Below are 20,828 nucleotides of genomic sequence, written 5' to 3'. Positions count from 1 at the left end.
AAAAACAGGCGGAGGGATACACGCATTTTTGAAAAGGTGTTCCAGCTCATGTTCACGCGCGCATTTAAGTAGAACACGGGACTACCAATGGCAGCGCTGTGTCACTGTAAACGTTAAGATGACGTAACAATGAAACCGCGTTCATATAAAAGGTCAGACACATCTTAAACTCAAACATCCTTTATTCGGATACGTGACTGTTACCAGGAGAGAAAAATACAAATTCAAGAACTATTCCAAGTCAGAAAAAACGTACATAGTGTAAAACTGCTGTCCAGGCATCCTATTCAAGTAAATTCTCAAGTTTCCCACTAGACCTTCCCCTGTGACTCCTAATGTTGATGCACTTTTCAGGTTTGTCCAGACACAGCCTTGAAGAGATCACGGGTACTAAAACACAATAACACTATTGTGAGACAAGGTTTTGTGTTATCTTCAGGTTCGGGATTAAGAGAGAGGCTTGAGAGTTCACTCAGTAGGTCCCACAATTCTTTTCTTATGTGCAGTAGCCAACCAAAGTTCATGGAGCAGAGTGTTATTTAGACAGAAAATGCCAATTAGGTTATTATGCTAATCACTAATGAGAGCATATTAAGTACGTCCGTGGAAGCCACAAAATGACACAAGGGCTGTAGCTTTCATTAAATGTCATAGCATCTTAATTTTATTGAATAATGAGGGATACATTGTGGAAAATATTCTGAGTTTTATTGGAATTTAACCATAGCACAACTGTATATGAATTACTTTTTTGTATAAAACCATGGGCTACTGCGCTAGAAAGTCTGTCTTGGACCTAGGCTGAAGGGCTCCATCTCTGGATAGGGCCTGTTCAGGCAATGGCAGCCAGGTAGTCTTTCACCTCAGCTGGGGTGAGTCTTTTGAAGCCGGCTTCATTGCAGATTCCCACCTCAATGTTCTCCTCTGTCATCTGACCCTCAAAACTTTCCTGAAACCAAAGATTGTTGAGTGTAAATGATTGTAAGTGAGAAACACTGTACAACAGGGATCAGAGGTAGCAGCAGGGAGAGAACACAACCATGCGCAGCATATTTTGGTTACCTAGCACAACTATGAAGAAACTGAATGATGACCCAGCAGAGTTTCTGCTCATTCAGCAACAGAAATATAAGAGCAAGGAACAAAACACACCCTCTCTCTAATGTGGGTGACAACTCTTACATCAAAACTTACAAAGAATAAAAATACAAAATAATGAAAAACTTAAGCATACCCATTTCCATTCCTTTCTAAGGTAGTACTGCTCGTAGGGCAGTCGCTATCAATTTTAATGCACTGCTAGTATGACAGTGCTAATATGAATCAAATGTATTGTGGAAATTTGGGACAGACTCATATCTGTTAAGTATTCAATTAGTTTACCTTTAATGTCAAGATGGCAGTGTGGATGGCATCTTCCAATTCCAGGTCATTATTATACCTGCCGAAAAAAAAACCAAAGTCTCAACAAATATGAACTGCTCCCCCACCCTAACTGCTCCCCTGGCGCTGCTCCACAACTGCCTTCTGCTCCACATTTATCCATGATGAGTTAAATGCAGTGGTCAAATTTCACTGATGTTGTGCTCGACTTATAATTGAATGTAACAATAAAGGTCTTACTTATGTTAATCAAAATATTTATAAATTCATGGACAAATTGCTATGGTTGATGTTGATATTAAAATTTGGAAAATTAATGTACGACACACCGTAAGCTCAGCTTACAGATCGACACATGGTGCTTAACATTGAAAAGGCTTTAAATAGTTATTTACCTTTTTTCAAGGAATGTTTTTCCATTAACATAGTTCTTTCCCATGGCTGTGGCTTTCCAAGCAAAATATGCACCCTGCCAATCAGAGACAAAAATAAAAGTTGGTTTTACACATTTTTATGGTTCGTATTCGGATACACATGTTGAATGAAGATCATTATTTTTTTTTACATAGAGAAAATGAGAATAGAACATACAGATGGATCTGACTGGAACAAGTACGGGTGGTCTTCATCCCATCCAGCTATCAGCAAAGACACACCAAATGGACGCACTCCACTGAAACAGGAAAAAAAATATCACATGACTGATGACAATATACCACTCACACCATCAAAGTGATTGACGCTGATTTATTTTTTTTATACCAACCCAGATTGCGTGTACTCCTGCATGACAGAGGCCACTCGCTGGACAAGCTGGCCTGTGGGAATTGGCTCTTGATAAACCAGAAAGTATTGTTGAGCCAGCTTTCTGGCTCTTCGGACCAAGACCCTGAAAAAAAAAAAAATCATCAACCAGATTGTAAAGTCTGGAACAAACACATTCTGTGTAGAACTTATAAGGTATTACTGATAAACATTTGAAATTAATCATCACTTTAATGTTTGTTGAGGAAATACTATAAATGCGACTGAAATTTCATACAAAAAGGCCAACTGCTAACTACTACTGTTTGTATCTAAATGCTAATAATCCCCACCTATAGTCAGGTCCCATGCCGCTGTACACCATGCCTATGTGCTTAGTGATAGGCTCCACTTTATGGACACTTTGCTCATCATACAGAATGGACTTCTGCTTCTTCTCTGTTGCCAGGACAACCCCATTGGAAGCTGAAAAGTCAGTGTTTTATCACAATTAGTTTCTCAGAGCATCTTTGAGATACAAATGCTGATGGATGTGACTCCTGTGCTGCTTAAATAAATCAACAGAGTTCAATTTTAATTCATCTGGAATATTAGTGCACCCTTTACAACTGTGAAAAACACTGAAATGTATAGCTAGGGACAGGTAAGAGGTTTAACTATTTAAAGTCCTTCAGGTACTTATAATATGTGATGTCCAAAGTACTTAAGAACTACTAAATCCAATCCAAACATGCTAAAAGTACAGGCAATACACTTTGATTCCTCTTTTCCACATTGCTTTACAATTTAAAATAATTACAAAGAGGGACAAAATATCGCAATTGTATTGCTTTTTGGAGATTCAAACAAGATAACAATGAAGGTTTTCATGTTCAATCAGAATCATATTATAGCACTTGAAAAAAACCACTGATGAGCTTAAATATGCTTTTACTAAACGCTAAAAACGATAATCAATAATAATCATGAAAAGTGTAAATCATAGACAAGCGTTCATAATCAACAGCTAGTTACCTACATATGCCCTGAAATGCGAAGACTTCGTACCTTTTATGCCCACCGAAGGAGCTCCTGCTGCTACAGCTGCCAGCGCATACTCAATCTGGACCAATTTACCCGATGGGCTGTTGACAGTTGCACAGACCGATATATTATAATGATGAATGGCGTAGCGGTAATTGACAGTCAAAATTTTATTCTTAATTGTGATGGTCAAATTATTACTGTGACGAAAATTAAACTAGATGAAACTGAAAGCAAAAGCTAAGCAACTGGTTCGTCTGAGCTAACGTTAGCTAAAATCGTGTCAATGACAATTCCGAATGTCAAACTGCACATTTATGGTATAATAAGAATACGTTCAACAACGAAATTGCTTTGCAAGTCTTAACACAAGTTACAGCAGTACAAAAGCAGCTGACTTATCATTAAAAGACATATTAGCACGAAGGCTAACGTTAGCTGATTCATTGCACTGTTGCTATCCGGCAATGACAGTGCATCGACAACAGTCCTTCCAAAACATTCGTTCTATAGTGAAGTAGGAAACCATACATAACTTTGGTTTAGCCACTATTCAATGCCAAACAATATTTTCTTAAACTCCAACTCATTCGTCGTAATTCGAAGGCATTTCGAATAAAGTTTACCTAAATGTGGTGAGGGAAAAACTGTAGCCTCGTTCCGCCATCTTTTTCTTCTTCTACTACTGTGTGCTGATTGGTGGATTGTAAAAGTGCAACGCTATACTGCCACCCAGAAAGACTGTCAACAAATACAAAACATGTAGCTCCTCTGTAATCTTTTTAATTTGAGTCAAATTAACAAGAGACATCTATTATCAAATTATTTGACACTAGATGTTATTATAGCAACTAGTTTTCCTGTTGAGCGTTTTACCTTAAACTCGAGGACACTTAACGATAGAAAAACGGGACACAGACAAAACAGGGCTGGTGCTTTTAACCTCCATAAAGCTTAAGGGTAATGCATGAGGTAAAAACCAAAAAGTCTACAAGTGCAGAAATTGATCGGCGTTAACATGAATGATAAAATGCCAAAATGCAATCTCCCCTATTAACTTCAAGTTGTGTATAGTAAATTGATACCCGTGATTTTATTTATTAATTATTTGACATTGCAGTGTGGATTTCTCTGTTGTAGACAAATACTAAAAACGCCCCAAGCTCCATTTTATTTAAAACACAATTCATCCGTTTACGTCAATTTCCACTTTTAACCAGTGAGTGGCGACATACGATACATCAGTATCGTATGATTAAAATTGAACCGGAGAAGAAGTACACCTACCAGTCGCCGTTCAGTGACCTACTGTCTCAAGGACCGTGGGCACATTAGCATACTTTGGAGAAGGAAAACGTGGTGACAGCAGAAAAAATGAGTTTGGCAACTCTGGTCCACAGCTTAAGATGCTCACTACTACACATCGAGAGCAGACTTTTGCAGGCGGCGGGGCTGGACAGACACCTGGGTGAGTTATAACTTGCGCCGAGGGAAAAATAGACTGCTAATCATGCTAATACACTCCGTACTTTATGGCCGCCACTAAAGATACTAAGTTTAATGCTCCTCCTCCCCATCTTTATTTCTGTCTGCAACATTTTGATGCAAATTACCTTTTCGTGCAACATGATCTGATCCCTCACATTTGGTTAGCTCGATTCCCATCGTGTATATGCGGTGTGTTTGAGGTGCTGCTTTGACATGGTTCCCTGCTTCGAACAGGTCCAGCCCTGGCAGTGAACGGATCCTGCCCAAACCTCTGGCCTCAAATGGATCAGGAACAGCAGAATCTGGAGGAAACGTCTGGTATCTTTGATAGCATCCTTTGGATGGCAGCGCCTAAGAAAAGACGCACCATAGAGGTCAACCGCACCAGGAGGAGAGCTGTCGAAAAACTCCTTAAAGTTAAGGTGTGTAGATTATGGACAGCTTTAGCCCATTTAAAATTGGACTTCCAACCTTAAACGCAGCTATCATCATGTTTCTTCATTCACCCATCCTTTCCCTCATTACTAATACACACATGTTGTAGACAACCTACATTAATGTGACCTATATTTATGTGTTACTTTCCATCCCTAAAAGTACTAAAGATGTGTTTACACTCAACACCGTCTTTATGCACCAGCATAGAGTCCCAAATATAATCAGTTGTTTAACAAGAAAAGGTGGAATAAGTTTGTTCAGGGGTGGGGACTACCAAATGTCATCTTACTAAAATATTTACTATCGTCTCCCTTAGAACCACTTGTTTTTATTACATGATTTTGACCCAGGGGTAGTTCACCATATGTTGCTCTCTCTCTCATAGACGAACATCGAGCCCTGTCCAGAGTGCGGCCACTTGAAACAAAAACACATCCTGTGTGGATTCTGCTATGCAAAAGTGTGCAAGGAAACTGCTCTGATCCGCAAGCAGATAAAGGCAGTGGAAGGTGGTCCTTTGAGTGCGCCGGCTCAGGAGACTGTAGTCCTGTATGAAGGCGAAGCGCTGAGCCAGAAGGACAAAGACAAGAGAATAGTGGAGCTTCCAAGGAAGCGACCGGGCTGGTTTATTCCGTGATGCAGTGAATACAGTGGACTTGACGTTGCAAAAGTGATAAACTGTAAGACTGCTGCTGGTCAACAATTTAAAAGAGGACTATGGTTTAATGGATTCTAACACCGTTATATCATTTTTCAGTAACTACATTGTTTGAAAATAAATTAAACATTTGATTTAAAATGCTCGTTTACTCTGTTCAATTTGTGGACCATTTAGAATGAATCTTTTTTCCCCCCAAAAAGAGGCAGGTTAATAATCCCTCTACATCATGATTCTCTCATCTCTCCACAAGGACCTCAAGCAACCATTTTACATTTTTAATAAGCTGGCCATGTCAGAAGCTTTTTTTAAATGGCTTTTTTGTTAAAAGCCACCTTCAGATGTTTATTTGGCTTGCAAAACACCAAGCAACAATAATATTGAAAAGATTAAATTCTAATGATAAGAATTGCATTCTACATTTTGAGTTCATAGTGGTTTTTCACCAGGTTAAAAAAATTGAGAAAGCCAAAACAATTTGAAAGGAACCATAGCTGGACCTGGATAATTAATTTGGATATGCGTTTGTTCAAAAATTGTTTATTTTGAATGAATTGTGAATTGTTTATTTAGTATTTGCTAAGAAACATTTTATTATTACCTGGTCATCTGTGCTTTGTGAACTCGAAGAAAACAAGTGGAACTTATCTGCTGTACCCTGTACTTGAAAACACAGGTGTTATTCCATTATGGAATTCTGAAAGACTTGTTCACAGGGTAGATATGGTGAGACATCTGAACTTTGTTTTCAGTGCCTCTTCACCTGGTTATGGTCATAACCATCAGGTACAGACAAGAAAAAATAAAGGTGGATTAAAATAGCAATGTACCATTTCACTTTATTTATTGAGGTCTTGTGCAAATGTTTTTACCCTTCTCCCTTTTAAATACCTCAAATCTAATGTATTTTGTTAATTCCCTGTTCTGAGTTGTTATGAAATGCAGTGATGACAGACACCTTTAGTTCCTTTTACCATGTATTGTATATCACACGATTCCAGACTCCCACTAAAGTAATAGGAGCAGGAAAATAAATAGAGAGAAACCAAAGATTGCACATTGTATGGTTAAATTGATGCAAATTTTTGAGTTAAAAAAAAAGGCCAATCATTTCAATTAAACATATACATATTTTACTTTGTTCATTTAGCCTTCTGTTTTATATCCACTCCAGCTATTAGCAGATTGGTTCTACTGGGTTTTATGATAAAACCTTTATCATATAGTTTCCTTGCAGTGAATAAGCTGTCCTAACTGGGTTTGTTTTGGAGGTGTTTCATATGAGTTTTCTGAAACCTTATTAAATCTTGCATTTTTCCAGGTTTTAACTTTTATCAAAGCATAGTTGAATAACATTTAGTTTTTTTTTGCTGCCTCTGTGCACTTAGGTACATTATATATTTTTCACACATTGTCATCTACCCTACTGTATACTGTGCACAGGATTGACCTGCAGGAGCCCCAAAAAAAAAGAAAATTTAATGCATATTCAATTCCTGATCTTCACACTTGAGAAATGTCCCCCTCCAAACTTGGCTTTTTCATTTAGTGTGTGACTGAATATTCCCTCTTACCATGGCTTCGTGAGCTCTCTTGTGTTTTTCTACAGTGGCCTGCAGTTGCCAGTACTTAAGATACACCCACATGAGACTTCCATTCTTCTTTTTGTCCATGTTTAACATGTCCGCACAATGCTTATCTCTTTCAAAAATGTCTTTGAGGTTAGATTCTATATCCAGTTCATTGCTAATAGGTTCTTTAACTGCCTTGAGCAGGATGTCCCTCTCCATCTTCTCCCGTTGGTTTCGAGGTCGGGTCATGGAACAATATGCATCCTGACGTTCAACAAGCTTATCCTCAAGCTCCTTCAGAGTAGTTTTGGCTCGCTGGAACCAGTCGTTCTCTTGTTCCAGCGCACGGAGCAGCGCAGCCCCAGCAGCGCCAGATTTGATTTGTCTCTTTGTTTCCTCCTCCAACTTATCACGCTCCTGTAGTGTAAGAAGAGGAAATTGTGAAAAAAATAAAAACAAAAAACTTTGACATAAACAAAGAAACAGCTGTAGCAGGAGCATGTTTTTACTTGCTGTAACTGTTTACGTTCCTCCATTAGCTGCTGGCTCTGTGAGACCAGGGCCTGCTTGTAGCCTGTGACCCTCTGTCTCTCCTTTTCTAGCTCTAGCTCTAGTGTTGCCACTGTCCTGTTCCTCACTATTATAGTCTCTTGGTACTGGGCCTCCATCTCATTTTTAATGGTGGCAACATCCTTTTCATACTGGCGTTTAGCCCTCTGGATTTCCTTCTGAGACTCTTTCGTCCAGATCCAACCTGAAAATACAACAAGAGATTAGACTCGAGATGTCTCAATCCTTTTTTTTTTTTTTTTTAATTGCAGATGTTGGATTATGTCTGGCAAGCACATTTTTTTTCTCTGAAATTACAGCCAACGATGAAGGAAATTACATGGTCATATAGACAACAAAATGACAATTTCAAGGGCGAATCTCGGTTTGAGATCTTAGGTAACATTACCATCTCTAAATTAATTACCGTTGTATAATTCTATCATTGTCTCTCACACACCCTTCAAGGGCACACCTTTTGTGTAACTTACGGAATGCAGCAAGTCCAAGCAGAGGTACCAGCAGGGCATAGTTCCACTGGTTCCCATCGCCAGGCCTTTCTCCAGGGGCCGGTTGAATGTTCCATCTGGGGGGGTCATTCAAGTTGTTCATGGAACCTGCTGACACAAACACATACAGGCGTGCTTTGTTTTGCATGTTCATGATAACGCAGTGCTGCAGTGTCTTTAAGTGTCACACATTTCTATTCAACTGCCAAAGAAGTCGGCATTAATGATTTTTACATATATATACATATGTGTGTGTGTGGTAGCTTGGTTTTTGAGTAAATATGACGACCACTTCGAGAAAATAAAAAAATGGTAAGGCTCAAGTGACTTGAGACGCAGCGAAATGCTGTAATGTATTTACATTGGGAAGAGGCTACTTTGAAAATAAAGGAGTTCTAACAGAGCGACTTTAAAATCGTCAACAATAACTGGACAGTAATTGTAAGCTCTATTTAGCAGACATAGGATACGTGAAATTTCTTTAATAAACATTTATTTCATTGTGTGACAGGACATTAACGAGGCTAGCTGGCGAGCTAGCTAGGACGTTAGCTCGCAAGGCAGTGGAAATGCAATGGAATACAATATTTGTGTCTCTGACAAGGCTTTTTATATTTATTCGTTATATAGTTCGACTTCTCACCTTCAATGGAGACTCAGGTCACTTCGTCATTTATTCCTTCCTGCACTCCCTTCTTACACAATTTTACGTTGACTGTCCATCGCCTTTCTGATAGGGGTAAATCCATGAAACATCAATACAAGACTAGGCATTAAAGTCGATATAAATTGACAAAATATACTCAGTATGGATAATATTATTGTTTTTAATCCATGGGTGAAACTTTTGTGTGGAGTTTTGAGAAAATATATACAAAATTAAATACAGAGATGTGTAGTAAACCCCCGCTTGGGAGGGTGGTTTAGTCCGGTGTAACAGACTAACTCATCCGCCACCGCATCTCAGAACTGGTCCTTCAACTGACGACATGGCGAGTGTGCAGGCAGCTTCCCGACTCCTCTCCAAGCGTATCTTGTCTACAACGACATCCGTGAGTTTAGTCATTTATATGTAAAATGTTCTGATTATCTATACAACTTTCATTCAAGTGTGCTAATTTGCAGACTCATCCAGAATCCCAAATGTTTTGCTGCACTCTAGCTTTCGTAACGCGACAGTGTCTGACTTGCGTAACCAATGTTATGTAGCATAGGTTGTCTCAATGTGACACTTGGACCCCGAAGAAAAGGGTTGATTTTAATCCACTAAATGAATATTTCATGTTCTATTTGACTCAAATCATGCAAGTATAATATTTTTTTAGTGAAATGGCATTATAGGTAAGACATATTAGTTTAGATTTATCAATTGTCCTTGTTGAAATCAAACAAAGCCGATGCCTTTTAAGTAAGCAAGCATGGGTGGGGAATATCTTTCATCGGATTTGCATCACATACACGTGATTTTTTTCAGGTAGCTGCAAATTGACTTACAAATAAAATCCAAGTTAAATAATAAGTGGAGCATCTTTTGGTTATAAATATTTATTTCCTGCCAGGTTCCTGCTGCTGTTCAGGGTACAAGGAATTTCCACTTCTCCATCTATGGAAAGAAGAATAATGCCAAAGTTTCAGATGATGTGAGTAATGTCTTTTGCCATTGTAGGTGGTATTTATTGAAAGTGTTCCTACATAAAGCAAACAGAATGATATACTCCAAGGATACCAATGTCAGTATTGTAGCTTTTACAGGTTGTGTCACCAATTGAGTTTGTTTCACACATTGAACATGCTCCCACAGTAATATTTGTTATTTGTTTTGGTTGTTGCAAACAGCACTTGTCTAGAACACATTCACAAGGAACTTCTCCTTGCTCTCTCCAGATCTCAACTCAGTACCCCGTTGTGGATCATGAGTTTGACGCCGTGGTGGTCGGAGCTGGGGGAGCTGGACTTCGGGCAGCTTTTGGGCTGTCCGAGGCTGGCTTCAACACCGCCTGCGTGACCAAGTTGTTTCCCACCAGATCTCACACTGTGGCAGCACAGGTCGATCATCACTTTGTGCACCTCAGTATATTTGTCACAATATTACTATCTCCACATTAAGTAAAACCAAAGCTTTAAGTGAACGCAATATGTACTCAAGTTGGCATGTTTCCTTAGTATCGAGTTATGATGAATGCTGCTTTCACAGGGAGGAATCAATGCAGCTCTAGGGAACATGGAGAGTGATGACTGGAGATGGCATTTCTATGACACTGTCAAAGGATCCGACTGGCTAGGAGATCAGGATGCCATTCACTACATGACCGAGCAGGCTCCTGCAGCTGTGGTAGAGGTAGGTTTTTCTGTTTTATTTTGGCTATAGTTGCCAGCTTTTTCTCTTAAAAGGTTAATTAAGTACAGGGGTGGGCCATTATTTTGGCTGGTGGGCCACATTTCTTATTTAATTTTTATGCACTGGCCAACAAGGTATTATGTAAATTGAATCAAATGAAAATTGCAATTCAAATTTGTATATTTTTTGGCATTTTATTTCAACTTCAAAATCATGAATGATCATATAAATGTGCTGGCATTATTTTTTTTTGTAATCATCCATACAAAATTAAACAAAAGGAAAATATGAGTTTCCAAATTCAATACTGATTGAAAATTCTTGTTAAGATATTAAAAGAAAATGGTTTGGCGGGCTGAATACCAAAGCAAAACGGGCCGGATGTAAAATTACCAGGTCTGATATAGTGTCACATAGTTTTGGAAGAAATCTTTTTGAGAACAAAAAAATTTTTTTTTTTTTTCTGTTTTCTATGTTTACTCAGTTCTCAGATGTTTTAGTTGATTTATGTCAATGTGATTTTTATATTTTTTAGCAAAAGGTCACAAACTAACTTCTTTTTTTTTTTAGCTGGAGAACTTTGGGATGCCTTTCAGCCGTACCGAGGACGGTAAGATTTATCAGCGAGCTTTCGGAGGCCAGAGTCTGAAGTATGGGAAAGGGGGGCAGGCCCACCGCTGCTGCTGTGTAGCAGATAGGACTGGACATTCGCTCCTTCATACACTTTATGGCCGGGTTAGTACACACACACACACACACACACACACACACACACACACACACACACACTCATGCATATGTCTCATTTCTATTTGCATGACCAAAGTATTTTTACCACTCAAATATTCAGTGTGTTTCAAGCACATGGTCTGGTTTCTCTCCTGTCTTAGTCTCTGCGTTATGACACCAGTTACTTTGTGGAGTACTTTGCCCTGGATCTGCTGATGGAAGATGGCGAGTGTAAAGGAGTGATTGCTCTTTGCATGGAGGATGGATCTATTCACCGCTTCAGAGCCCAAAATACTGTCATTGCTACCGGGTACTCCATATACTGCTTGCTACAACATAATCAAAAGATTGTGATTAAAATAGTTTGCATTATGTAACCTAAATTGATATGTATTTGATCAATATGATTTCCGTATTGCAGGGGTTATGGACGAGCTTATTTCAGCTGCACATCTGCTCACACTAGCACAGGAGATGGGAATGCCATGGTGACCAGAGCTGGTTTGCCCTGCCAGGATTTGGAGTTTGTACAGTTTCATCCTACCGGTGAGACAAAGTAGCTTATTGCATCAGCGCGACAAAATGTACGGACAATTTAGTGTCACAACAGACAATGGATAGAAAGTTCAACAGTATACAGGTTTTGTAAGCACATGATTACCTGCCATTGACCTTTTGGGTCATAATCAATTCAATTTGAATGACCATTTCAGATGTTTTAAGATAAGAACCATATTTTGATTTTTACAAACTTGCAGACAGAAAATGTCCACCAGTGAAAATCAGCACTGCAATGCCATTAGCTGTCATTGAAATACCTCTAAAACGGATTTTGTATTCAATTGTATTTTTAGTCACGTGTCTGAGTTGAAACTGTTGGCTGCCGTTCCCGGTATGATTTCAACCAGATAAAAGTATTTCATCAATAACAGTTCAAAGTCTGTTGTATTTATTATTCCGTCACGGAGGCATTGTAAAATCAGGTGTGCAAACTTTCATGTCACAGTTCTCTTTCTCTTCATGTCACAGTTTATGAGAGTCTCTGTTCCCTTTGCAGTTTCATGAATCTTAGTATTTTTTTTAATTTTTATTAATGATCTTGCTGTCCTTCAGCTCTCTACTTTTCTAATTCTTTGTCACAGACAGTTTTACGAGCTCGCATACTTCATGACGCCAGATACATGTCAGTGTTTCCATTTAAGAAGGATGGGGCTTTTTTTTTTTCTTCTTTTTAAAACCCTTACACACCCTTACACTTTGAGGTGACCATAGTAAGTACTAGGTTTAAGGCTTTCCTCAAGAGTCAATCAATCCTTCATAAATGGAAACACTGACATGTATCTGGCGTCACTGTTCGCAGTATTTTGCCATCATTGCCTCTTACATTTAGCAAGATATGACTTTCCCTCGTCATCCTGTCAATACCTCCAGGGATCTACGGAGCTGGCTGCCTGATCACAGAAGGCTGCCGTGGGGAGGGAGGGATCCTGATCAACAGTGAGGGAGAGCGCTTCATGGAGCGTTATGCACCCAATGCTAAAGACCTTGCCTCCAGAGACGTCGTATCCCGCTCCATGACCATAGAGATCAGAGAGGGCAGGTACGGAGAAAATAACGCCTCCCCCCCCCCTTTTTTTTTTTCCTTTGCTCTCCTAATAGTCTGGAAGGAATGGAGTGATCAATTTGTGCATTTTACTTCTTTTAGGGGTGTAGGTCCCGAAAAGGACCACGTGTACCTGCAGCTGCACCACCTCCCCCCGCAGCAGCTCGCCACAAGGCTGCCTGGCATCTCTGAGACGGCCATGATATTTGCCGGAGTCGACGTCACCAAAGAGCCCATCCCCGTCCTGCCAACCGTCCACTACAATATGGGTGGAATACCCACAAATTACAAGGGGCAGGTAGGCAACATTTTCTAATCATCACTCACAATGTCAAATCACCTCCCCTAAAACTCTTATCCTCGCTGTTCTACCATCAGGTTATCACTCACACTGATGGAGAAGACAAAGTGGTTCGCGGACTGTATGCCTGTGGAGAGGCAGCCTGCGCCAGCGTTCACGGCGCCAACCGACTGGGCGCCAACTCTCTGCTGGACCTGGTGGTATTCGGCAGAGCCTGCGCCCTCACTATTGCAGAGCAGCACAAACCAGGTGAGGACCTCTGTTCACCAGCTGCAGAACACAGGTCAAATAAACGTCCTGATTGTCCGGCATTATGTTTTTTTTTTTCCACCCCAATGATGAAATGAAGTTCTGTTGTCAGAAGAACTCCAAATATTTTGCATTTTTCACATCACGCATCACTATTCTTTCCTTATATTTGGTGCTTAAATCACAAGAGAGAGTTTTTAAAGTCTCCTAGCCATCTTGACATCAGTGGTAGACTGTCCAGTATGTGTCTGACTTCATTGTTCCCCCTGCAATTTCTCCTCCAGGAGAGACCCTGTCCCCCCTGAAGGCCAGCGCAGGAGAGGAATCAGTGGCCAACCTGGATAAGCTGAGGTTCGCCAATGGCAGCCTGCGCACCTCCGAGATCAGGCTCAACATGCAGAAGGTACACACACAGACCTGTCCGGCACATGGTGGACTTGGGGGCGTTATCTTTAGGGAGTAGCCGTGTTCAATGCACACATGCTGTGAGCGTGATCTCTCTCTGTCCAGACCATGCAAGCCCATGCTGCAGTGTTCCGCACTGGCTCCGTTCTGAAGGAGGGATGTGACAAGATGGATGCCATCTACCAGACCATGGATGAAATCAAAACCTTTGACAGAGGTGATGTTTGTATATAATCTCAGTGCAGCTCACTGTACCTGTGCAGTTCTGAGACTTGACTATACAGGGCTACTGCGGTTCAGTACAGTGCAGAAAAGTAATGAAATAGATATGGCTAAAATGAAGGCCATAAACTGTATGCAAAGCCATTAAATGCAATGTCTGGGGGCAATAAATGTCCAGTATTTATCTGTAAATATTCTACATTCTGTACATATGCACTTCTGATTAGATGCTTACTGCATTTTGTCACTCAGTATATGATTTTAAGTGCATAGTTCTTAGTTTGTTTGCTTTTTCTGCAACTCTGGTGTTGTTACTTCATGCACAGTCAGAACAACTGCTTGTCAATCATCCCACTATTCTGATCAAAATGATTAAATGTTTATATAACCTGATCAAAATAAAGTGCAAATAACAATGTTTTTCCCAATTAAGTGTATTTAAAATTTTATTGGATTAGATTCAACCTTATTGTCATTACACAAGAATATAGAGTAACAAAATGCAGTTAGCATCCTTTCAGAAGTGCCAAAAGTAGAAGTGCATATGGACAGAAAATGCAATTTTTACAGATAAATAAACATTTAATCATTTTGATCAGAATAGTGTGATGATTGACAAGCAGAGGCCTTTAATTTGTGGGTGTTCTGACGGTGCACGAAGTAACAGCACCAGAGTTGCAGAACAAGGAAACAAACCAAGAAATATGCACACTTAAAATCACACACAAAGTTAAAACCATCGGATTCTTTCATTCCATTGTCACTCAGAAGGTTATATGTCCATATCTACTACTGTGCGAAATCTATTCCAGATTGCTATTTTTATAAATAAACATACCTGCAGTTGGTACATGGGCTTTCCATCTCTTTAAAGTGGCATTAAAATGGCATTAGAAAGCATGAAATTCAATTAGCTAATACCCGCAGAAGCCCTGTTTATAATTTATTGTTTATAAATGAAATCTCGAATTATTTACGGTCTCCCCTTGTGCAGGCATCGTATGGAACACAGACCTGGTGGAAACTTTGGAGCTTCAGAATTTGATGCTGAATGCCGTCCAGACCATCAACTCAGCTGAGCAAAGGAAGGAGAGCCGGGGAGCCCACGCCAGGGAGGATTTCAAGGTCTGTGGCAAACAAAGTTAATGCATGACCTTTTATGCCTTTGTCTTCTGCCTAGATCCAGATATCCTTGGCAGTCAAACCATGTGCAAACATATTTGTTTTTGTCTGTGGGTTATTTGTCATGGAAATTGATGAAAATGGAAAAAAAATTCGTCATTCTTGACTTAAGATGTGACACTTCGCCCTTGTGTTGCAGGACCGTGTGGATGAGTATGATTACTCCAAGCCTCTGCAGGGCCAGGAGAAGACGCCTTACGATGAACACTGGAGGAAGCACACTCTGTCCTACGTCGACCCCAAGACCGGAAAGGTATGTTTCACACGGGGTGTTTTCGTGCCCAGCCCAATCCCCATACGCAATAAATATCAAATGTTTTGGTTATTACCGTTTTTTTTTGTCCGACCTCAGGTGACCTTGGAGTACCGCCCAGTTATTGACAGCTCACTGGATGAACAAGATTGCGCGCACGTTCCTCCTGCCATCCGTTCTTACTAAGAGCCCTCCTTGCTCAGATCTGCTATTTATGGAGGATCCATTCCTCTCGGAGAGATGACATTTTGGGGATAAACTATGCTTTCAGTTGCACATTTGTATCATTTTAGAATATATATACACATCATACACACACATATAAAATCCATTATTTTTCAAGTTCAGCCCATTGTGTTCCTCTTCTGCATTTGTGGTTGGCCTTGTCAAATCTCTTTGCAGTAGTTAATCGCCTGCGAGCTTTTCCTGCTGTAAGCAGGTATGTATTGAACACAAGCAATATAAACAAAATCAAATCGTTAACTTATTGCTCTACTCTGGCCTCGCTTGTCCTGGTTTTCTACTCCTTCGGCTTTCAACAGGAGATTGTGGAAAGGTTTGTAGCTTGAAATGCAAATGTCACTGTCAAGCCATGAAGGGAAATTTGAAGTGTAAATATCGGATTAATGTACAATATACATGCTGACTTTCGATGTATGCACTTGTCAACTCACAAGGCAGTCTTCTCTCACACTCATTGTGGCCTTGCACAGCGGATATATGTGTTTGTGTGCGAGTGCATTTACAGTCAAGCATATTTGATATACCTTCACTCTGGTTACTAGTTCGAAGCTGCATGAGACTATTTGGTTTTGTAATTTTGTCATGGTAGTTAGCACAATGGCATCTTAACAGCTTGGTGTTGCTTATTCAATTCAAATAAACACTGACGATCTACTCAAGTGTCAATTATGTTGTTAATGCAGCCCAGAACTATGAGCTTGCTGATTTGCCTCTCCAGAATGTATAATGTATTCTGATATCACGGTCAAAGTGCTTCAGTTGCAGCTTTCCTACCAGTTGGTTTTATTGAACCAAGGCATTACGTTCCTTACAAGTTGTCACGGTTATCTTTAGTTATTTCCAGGATTGACAGCTCTGTAATTTTGATCAAAGAAAATAAAATGATGTATGGTACCATCACTTGAAGTATGGAACAACTGCTAACACCATTCTGCCCGTGATGAACCATTGAAGAAGTGACTTAATTTATTCAAGTTTTTTTTTTTTTAAAGAATTGATTCTCTTCTGAGTTTGCCATTTGTACATTTTCTTCATGTCTAATAAAGTGTAGACTATGCATAGAAGCTTAAGTCTCCCAAAGGGTTTTATTTAGGCATTTCCTACACATATGTTCTGAATCCTACAACCAAAGCAGATGTATCCTTGAAGTTTTGGACATACAAAAGTCATTTTGAAAAAAAAAATTGAATTTAACTTCAATGCAACCAACCCAGTTGCTCTATCATAATTTTATGAATAAGATCTGTTTTATCCAGCACATAAAGTACATTACCACTCCATTTTTCTTTCTGACACAAAGGTATTTTTTTTCTCAAAAATTGTGACTGCAAATGATTAAGATTGGCTCCAAATCCGATCAAAACGCATATGGTTGTTGATCTACCCCTGTGTGTTTCAGTGAAGGCAGGATTCAGTTTGTCAGTGAGTGCAAAAACTGCACATAATTCATTTCGTGAAAGTAAGTAGAGGAAAACAATGCCTTTGACATGCACCGCAACAAGGTCATAGAAGAAAAAAAAAACCAAATGCTTGGCTCTGCTGTCTGGTTCTATAATGACGTCCAAGTGACTCAGCTATTATAGTATTTTGTCTTTTCAGCCACTTGGCGACAGCAGAGGGACGAATTCGCAGCCTGCATAGGAAACATGCATTTTAAGACCTTTACTGAGATGCTGATCTGGATATGTGATGTTGATGGTTGAACCAATTGCATTACTTTTCAAAATGGAATTTATGTAGAGGAAAAAATGCTAGTTGAAATATTTTACTAATCAGTATTGTCATTAACTGTTGCTGAAGCACAGTGGCAGGACTCCCCCTGACACACACACACAAACACACAGGGGGCGTAGGGGTCAGCTTTAAAAAGAAAACAACCACGTAACTTGAATCCGTGTCTCCTTGTTTAACAGAAGCCAAACCCAGACACGTCAGAGAGCTGTGTGCTTTTGTGTGTGTGTGTGTGTGTGTGTGTGTGTGTGTGTGTGTGTGTGTGTGTGTGTGTGTGTGTGTGTGTGCGTGTGTGTGTGTGTGTGTGTGTGCGTGTGTGTGTGTGTGTGTGTGTGTGTGTGTGTGTGTGGTGGCCGGATGGGGGTAGGGCAACTACTTTGTGCGTCATCCACTTTAACACAACTTAACATGAATTCCGTTCCTAAATTGTACAGCGCAAGGAGACTGGTTGTTCATTTGATAACAAAACAGGTCTTTAAAATATTAACGGTTTGCACAAAGAGAAGAAAGTGACATTGAGATTAACGATAAAGCTTTGTACAGGTTGTTAACCTCAGGTGATATTTGCTTCCTAGAGCACATTAGAACAGCTCTATTTGTGCTTACTTGGTAAATTCTAATTCATTATATTCCTCCCCTTTTTCTCCTTTTGTTATGTGCACTACTACCCTTGTCATAAAGCACAGTCAAATAAATTCAAAGCAGGAGGCCAGAGTAAATGTCTGAACACCAACCAGACCCGCTGTGCTTGTGCTATCCTCACCTGGGAATTCACACATTTTCAGCAACACGGAGAGAGAAGCAAAACAAACTCATAAACAAGTAAAGACGAAGCTCAACTCTGCATGCTGCAAATAACATTTCTAACTCGGGAGTAGCTCATCTTTCCAAAAAGTCACGCAGGTTTAAATACAAACGTAGCAACAGACCGTTACAGGACTGTTCTGCAGACTGAGGGGTCAAGAAATGACTTTGGAGAATGCATTCAGCACATGACGTTCTCTGTATTCTGCCCCGCTGTTGGGACCAAACACCGAAGCACTAATGAGGAGAGATGTTGGACGACGCTATCAATTGCTAACATTTAACCATATGAAATTAGAGAATTACTTTATTTAGGGGACTCATCAAGGAGATTTTGTAGCTAAAAGTCGAAAATTGCCATTTCAATGGATGGGAATCTTTAAATACTAACACATTCACCAGTCTGTGAATAATGATCAACATTGTATGAGTAACAACTGGATTTGTCTGTTTATACCCACCATTTTCCAAAGATAGTTCATGTACAAAAAAACACAAAAATGATAAATAACATTTTAAACATTTTAGCATATAAAAGCACTTAAATATCTGGTTTTCTGAAATAGGCTTTATCGAAAGGTTTATTTGGTGAGCTTCTCCGGAGAAGCTGACGCTTGTAAATAAAACCCAAGGCTTTTAGGGGGAACTGATACTTTCAAGAATGTGGGAGGAGAAGGGAGGATTTTAGATTGTGGTAAGTGGTGGGCAGGAAGTGAGGGAAGGGCTTGGGGAAAGTGCCATCACACACCAGTGCCTGTGACCCCTCCTCTAAATCTCTGCTGCAGGGATACGAATCCAACCCAGTACAATTGAGGAAAGCGGCTCTAAATTCAAAGGTCATTTTCAGGCAGGGAGAATTCTCAAGGTAATTGAGGAAGGACGAAATCACCATTTAAAAGAGGCCAATTTAAACACATGAGGATGGAGGCTTTTTATAAATAGAAACACAGACTTGAAAAGTTTGACATACCTTTTCTGGTTCGGTGTTGCAAAACTCAAAATTGATACGAAGAACCCTTGATTTTGAATGTTGTTCATATGTTGAAAAAACAAAACTGCCTTATCTCCAGTGGATGGCAAGGAAGAAGTAGTCGAGTTTCAAACACAGTTTTGTGAATGAATCCGTGTAATGACAGAACGAAACAGGTAGTAAGTAGATAGTAATAATTTTCAACATATGTATATGCACAAAAGGAAACAGGTTGAGATATATATTCCTAAACTGAATGTAAACCCCTCTGTGAGCTTCCACCTTACCATGGTGGAGGGGTTTGCACGTCCCGGTGGTGCTGGGAGCTATGTTGTCAGGGGCTTTATGCCTCTGGAAGGGTCCCCCAAAGCAAACAGGTCCCAGGTGAGGGACCAGGCAAAGTGCGGCTCAGAAGACCCTCATGAAGAAGACAATCATCGGAGCCAGTTTTCCCTTGCTCGGACGCAGGTCACCGGGGTCTTGCTGTGGAGCCAGGCCCGGGGACGGGGCTCGGTGGCGAGCGCCTGGTGGCCTGGATGAGTCCTTCTTCCCATGGGCTCACCACCCACAGGAGGGACCAAGGGGGCTGGGTGCACTGCGAGCCGGGCGATAGCCGGAGCGGGGGATTTTGTCGGTCCGATCCTCAGCTGCAGAAGCTGGCTCTTGGAACATGGAACGTTACCTCTCTGGCGGGGAACGTGTGCACGGCTGAGAGGTTCCGACTAGATAATAGTTGGATTAACCTCTACACACAGCATGGGGTCTGGAACCAGGGCACTCAAGAGGGGCTGGACTCTTTTTTTATTCTGGAGTATTCTGGAGGGCCCACTGATTGGCCCCCCGTCTTGGTGTCTACACTTTGGGGTTCAACCCTATGGACTGGGGGGGGGCATGGGAGTTTGCCCAACTGGTCTACATGTGATTTGTGAATCTGACGAAGATATTCGACCGTGTCCGACGGGCGATCCTTTCCTGGGGTATGGGGTACCCCGTCATACGGGCTGTTTGGTCTCTGTATGATCGGAATCGAGCTCTGTCCGCATTGCCGATTCTGTTCATAACTTTCAAAATTATTTCTATTTCTAAATTTCTAGGCGCAGCCGGGGTGTTGAGGGGATCCGGTTTGGCGGCCACAGGATCAAGTCTCTGCTTTTTGCAAATGATGAGGTTCTGTTGGCTTCATCAAGCCATGATCTCCAGCTCTCATGGGAACGGCTCGAAGCCGAGTGGGAAGCGGCCGGGATGAGGATCAGCACCTCCAAATGAGAGACCATGGTGCTCAACCGGAAATGGGTGGAATGCCCACTCTGGGTCACGGAAGAGGTCCTGCCCCAAGTGAGGTATCTCTCTCTATTTCGTGGTTTTGTTCACGAGTAAGGGAAGCATGAAGCGGGAGATTGACAGGCGGATCGGT

General features: G+C 40.7%; 4 protein-coding genes across 5 annotated transcripts; 2 read left to right on the top strand and 2 right to left on the bottom strand.

The window, feature by feature from the left end:
• Positions 1 to 164: 164 nt before the first annotated feature.
• On the bottom strand, positions 165 to 3,880 carry psma2a (proteasome 20S subunit alpha 2a). Its single transcript, XM_086154578.1, has 8 exons — positions 3,798 to 3,880; positions 3,196 to 3,272; positions 2,481 to 2,613; positions 2,150 to 2,272; positions 1,975 to 2,056; positions 1,779 to 1,852; positions 1,384 to 1,441; positions 165 to 949 (listed from the first exon to the last, which is right to left on the bottom strand). The coding sequence occupies exons 1-8, from the start codon at positions 3,836 to 3,838 to the stop codon at positions 833 to 835; spliced, it is 705 nt and encodes a 234-aa protein (XP_086010704.1). The 5' UTR covers positions 3,839 to 3,880; the 3' UTR covers positions 165 to 832.
• Positions 3,881 to 4,400: 520 nt separating this feature from the next.
• On the top strand, positions 4,401 to 5,736 carry mrpl32 (mitochondrial ribosomal protein L32). Its single transcript, XM_086154577.1, has 3 exons — positions 4,401 to 4,639; positions 4,894 to 5,081; positions 5,483 to 5,736. Exons 1-3 carry the CDS (start codon positions 4,546 to 4,548, stop codon positions 5,732 to 5,734), a joined length of 534 nt encoding a protein of 177 aa, XP_086010703.1. The 5' UTR covers positions 4,401 to 4,545; the 3' UTR covers positions 5,735 to 5,736.
• On the bottom strand, positions 5,691 to 9,115 carry LOC147229253 (coiled-coil domain-containing protein 127-like). Of its 2 annotated transcripts, none has more exons than XM_086154574.1 (4): positions 9,028 to 9,115; positions 8,367 to 8,492; positions 7,836 to 8,080; positions 5,691 to 7,743 (listed from the first exon to the last, which is right to left on the bottom strand). In XM_086154574.1, exons 2-4 carry the CDS (start codon positions 8,485 to 8,487, stop codon positions 7,297 to 7,299), a joined length of 813 nt encoding a protein of 270 aa, XP_086010700.1. In that variant the 5' UTR covers positions 8,488 to 8,492; positions 9,028 to 9,115; the 3' UTR covers positions 5,691 to 7,296. The 2 variants fall into 2 exon arrangements, with proteins under 2 accessions (XP_086010700.1, XP_086010702.1); XM_086154576.1 differs by having other exon boundaries at positions 8,367 to 8,495; positions 9,028 to 9,105.
• A 210-nt stretch (positions 9,116 to 9,325) lies between these two features.
• Positions 9,326 to 16,973, top strand: sdha (succinate dehydrogenase complex, subunit A, flavoprotein (Fp)). The gene is made up of 15 exons (XM_086154571.1): positions 9,326 to 9,436; positions 9,944 to 10,024; positions 10,269 to 10,430; positions 10,579 to 10,722; positions 11,293 to 11,457; positions 11,613 to 11,761; positions 11,873 to 11,997; positions 12,883 to 13,051; positions 13,157 to 13,352; positions 13,433 to 13,604; positions 13,889 to 14,007; positions 14,115 to 14,226; positions 15,226 to 15,356; positions 15,553 to 15,666; positions 15,766 to 16,973. The coding sequence occupies exons 1-15, from the start codon at positions 9,374 to 9,376 to the stop codon at positions 15,850 to 15,852; spliced, it is 1,989 nt and encodes a 662-aa protein (XP_086010697.1). The 5' UTR covers positions 9,326 to 9,373; the 3' UTR covers positions 15,853 to 16,973.
• Positions 16,974 to 20,828: the final 3,855 nt, after the last annotated feature.

Source organism: Fistularia commersonii, chromosome 11, assembly GCF_037954325.1.
Source record: "Fistularia commersonii isolate RoL2024-O1a breed Wild chromosome 11, RoL_Fcom_v1.0, whole genome shotgun sequence".
In the NCBI taxonomy this organism is placed as follows: Eukaryota; Metazoa; Chordata; class Actinopteri; order Syngnathiformes; family Fistulariidae; genus Fistularia; species Fistularia commersonii.
The sequence above is the reverse complement of the archived record's forward strand: the minus strand, read 5'-3'. Positions and strand labels throughout refer to the sequence as shown.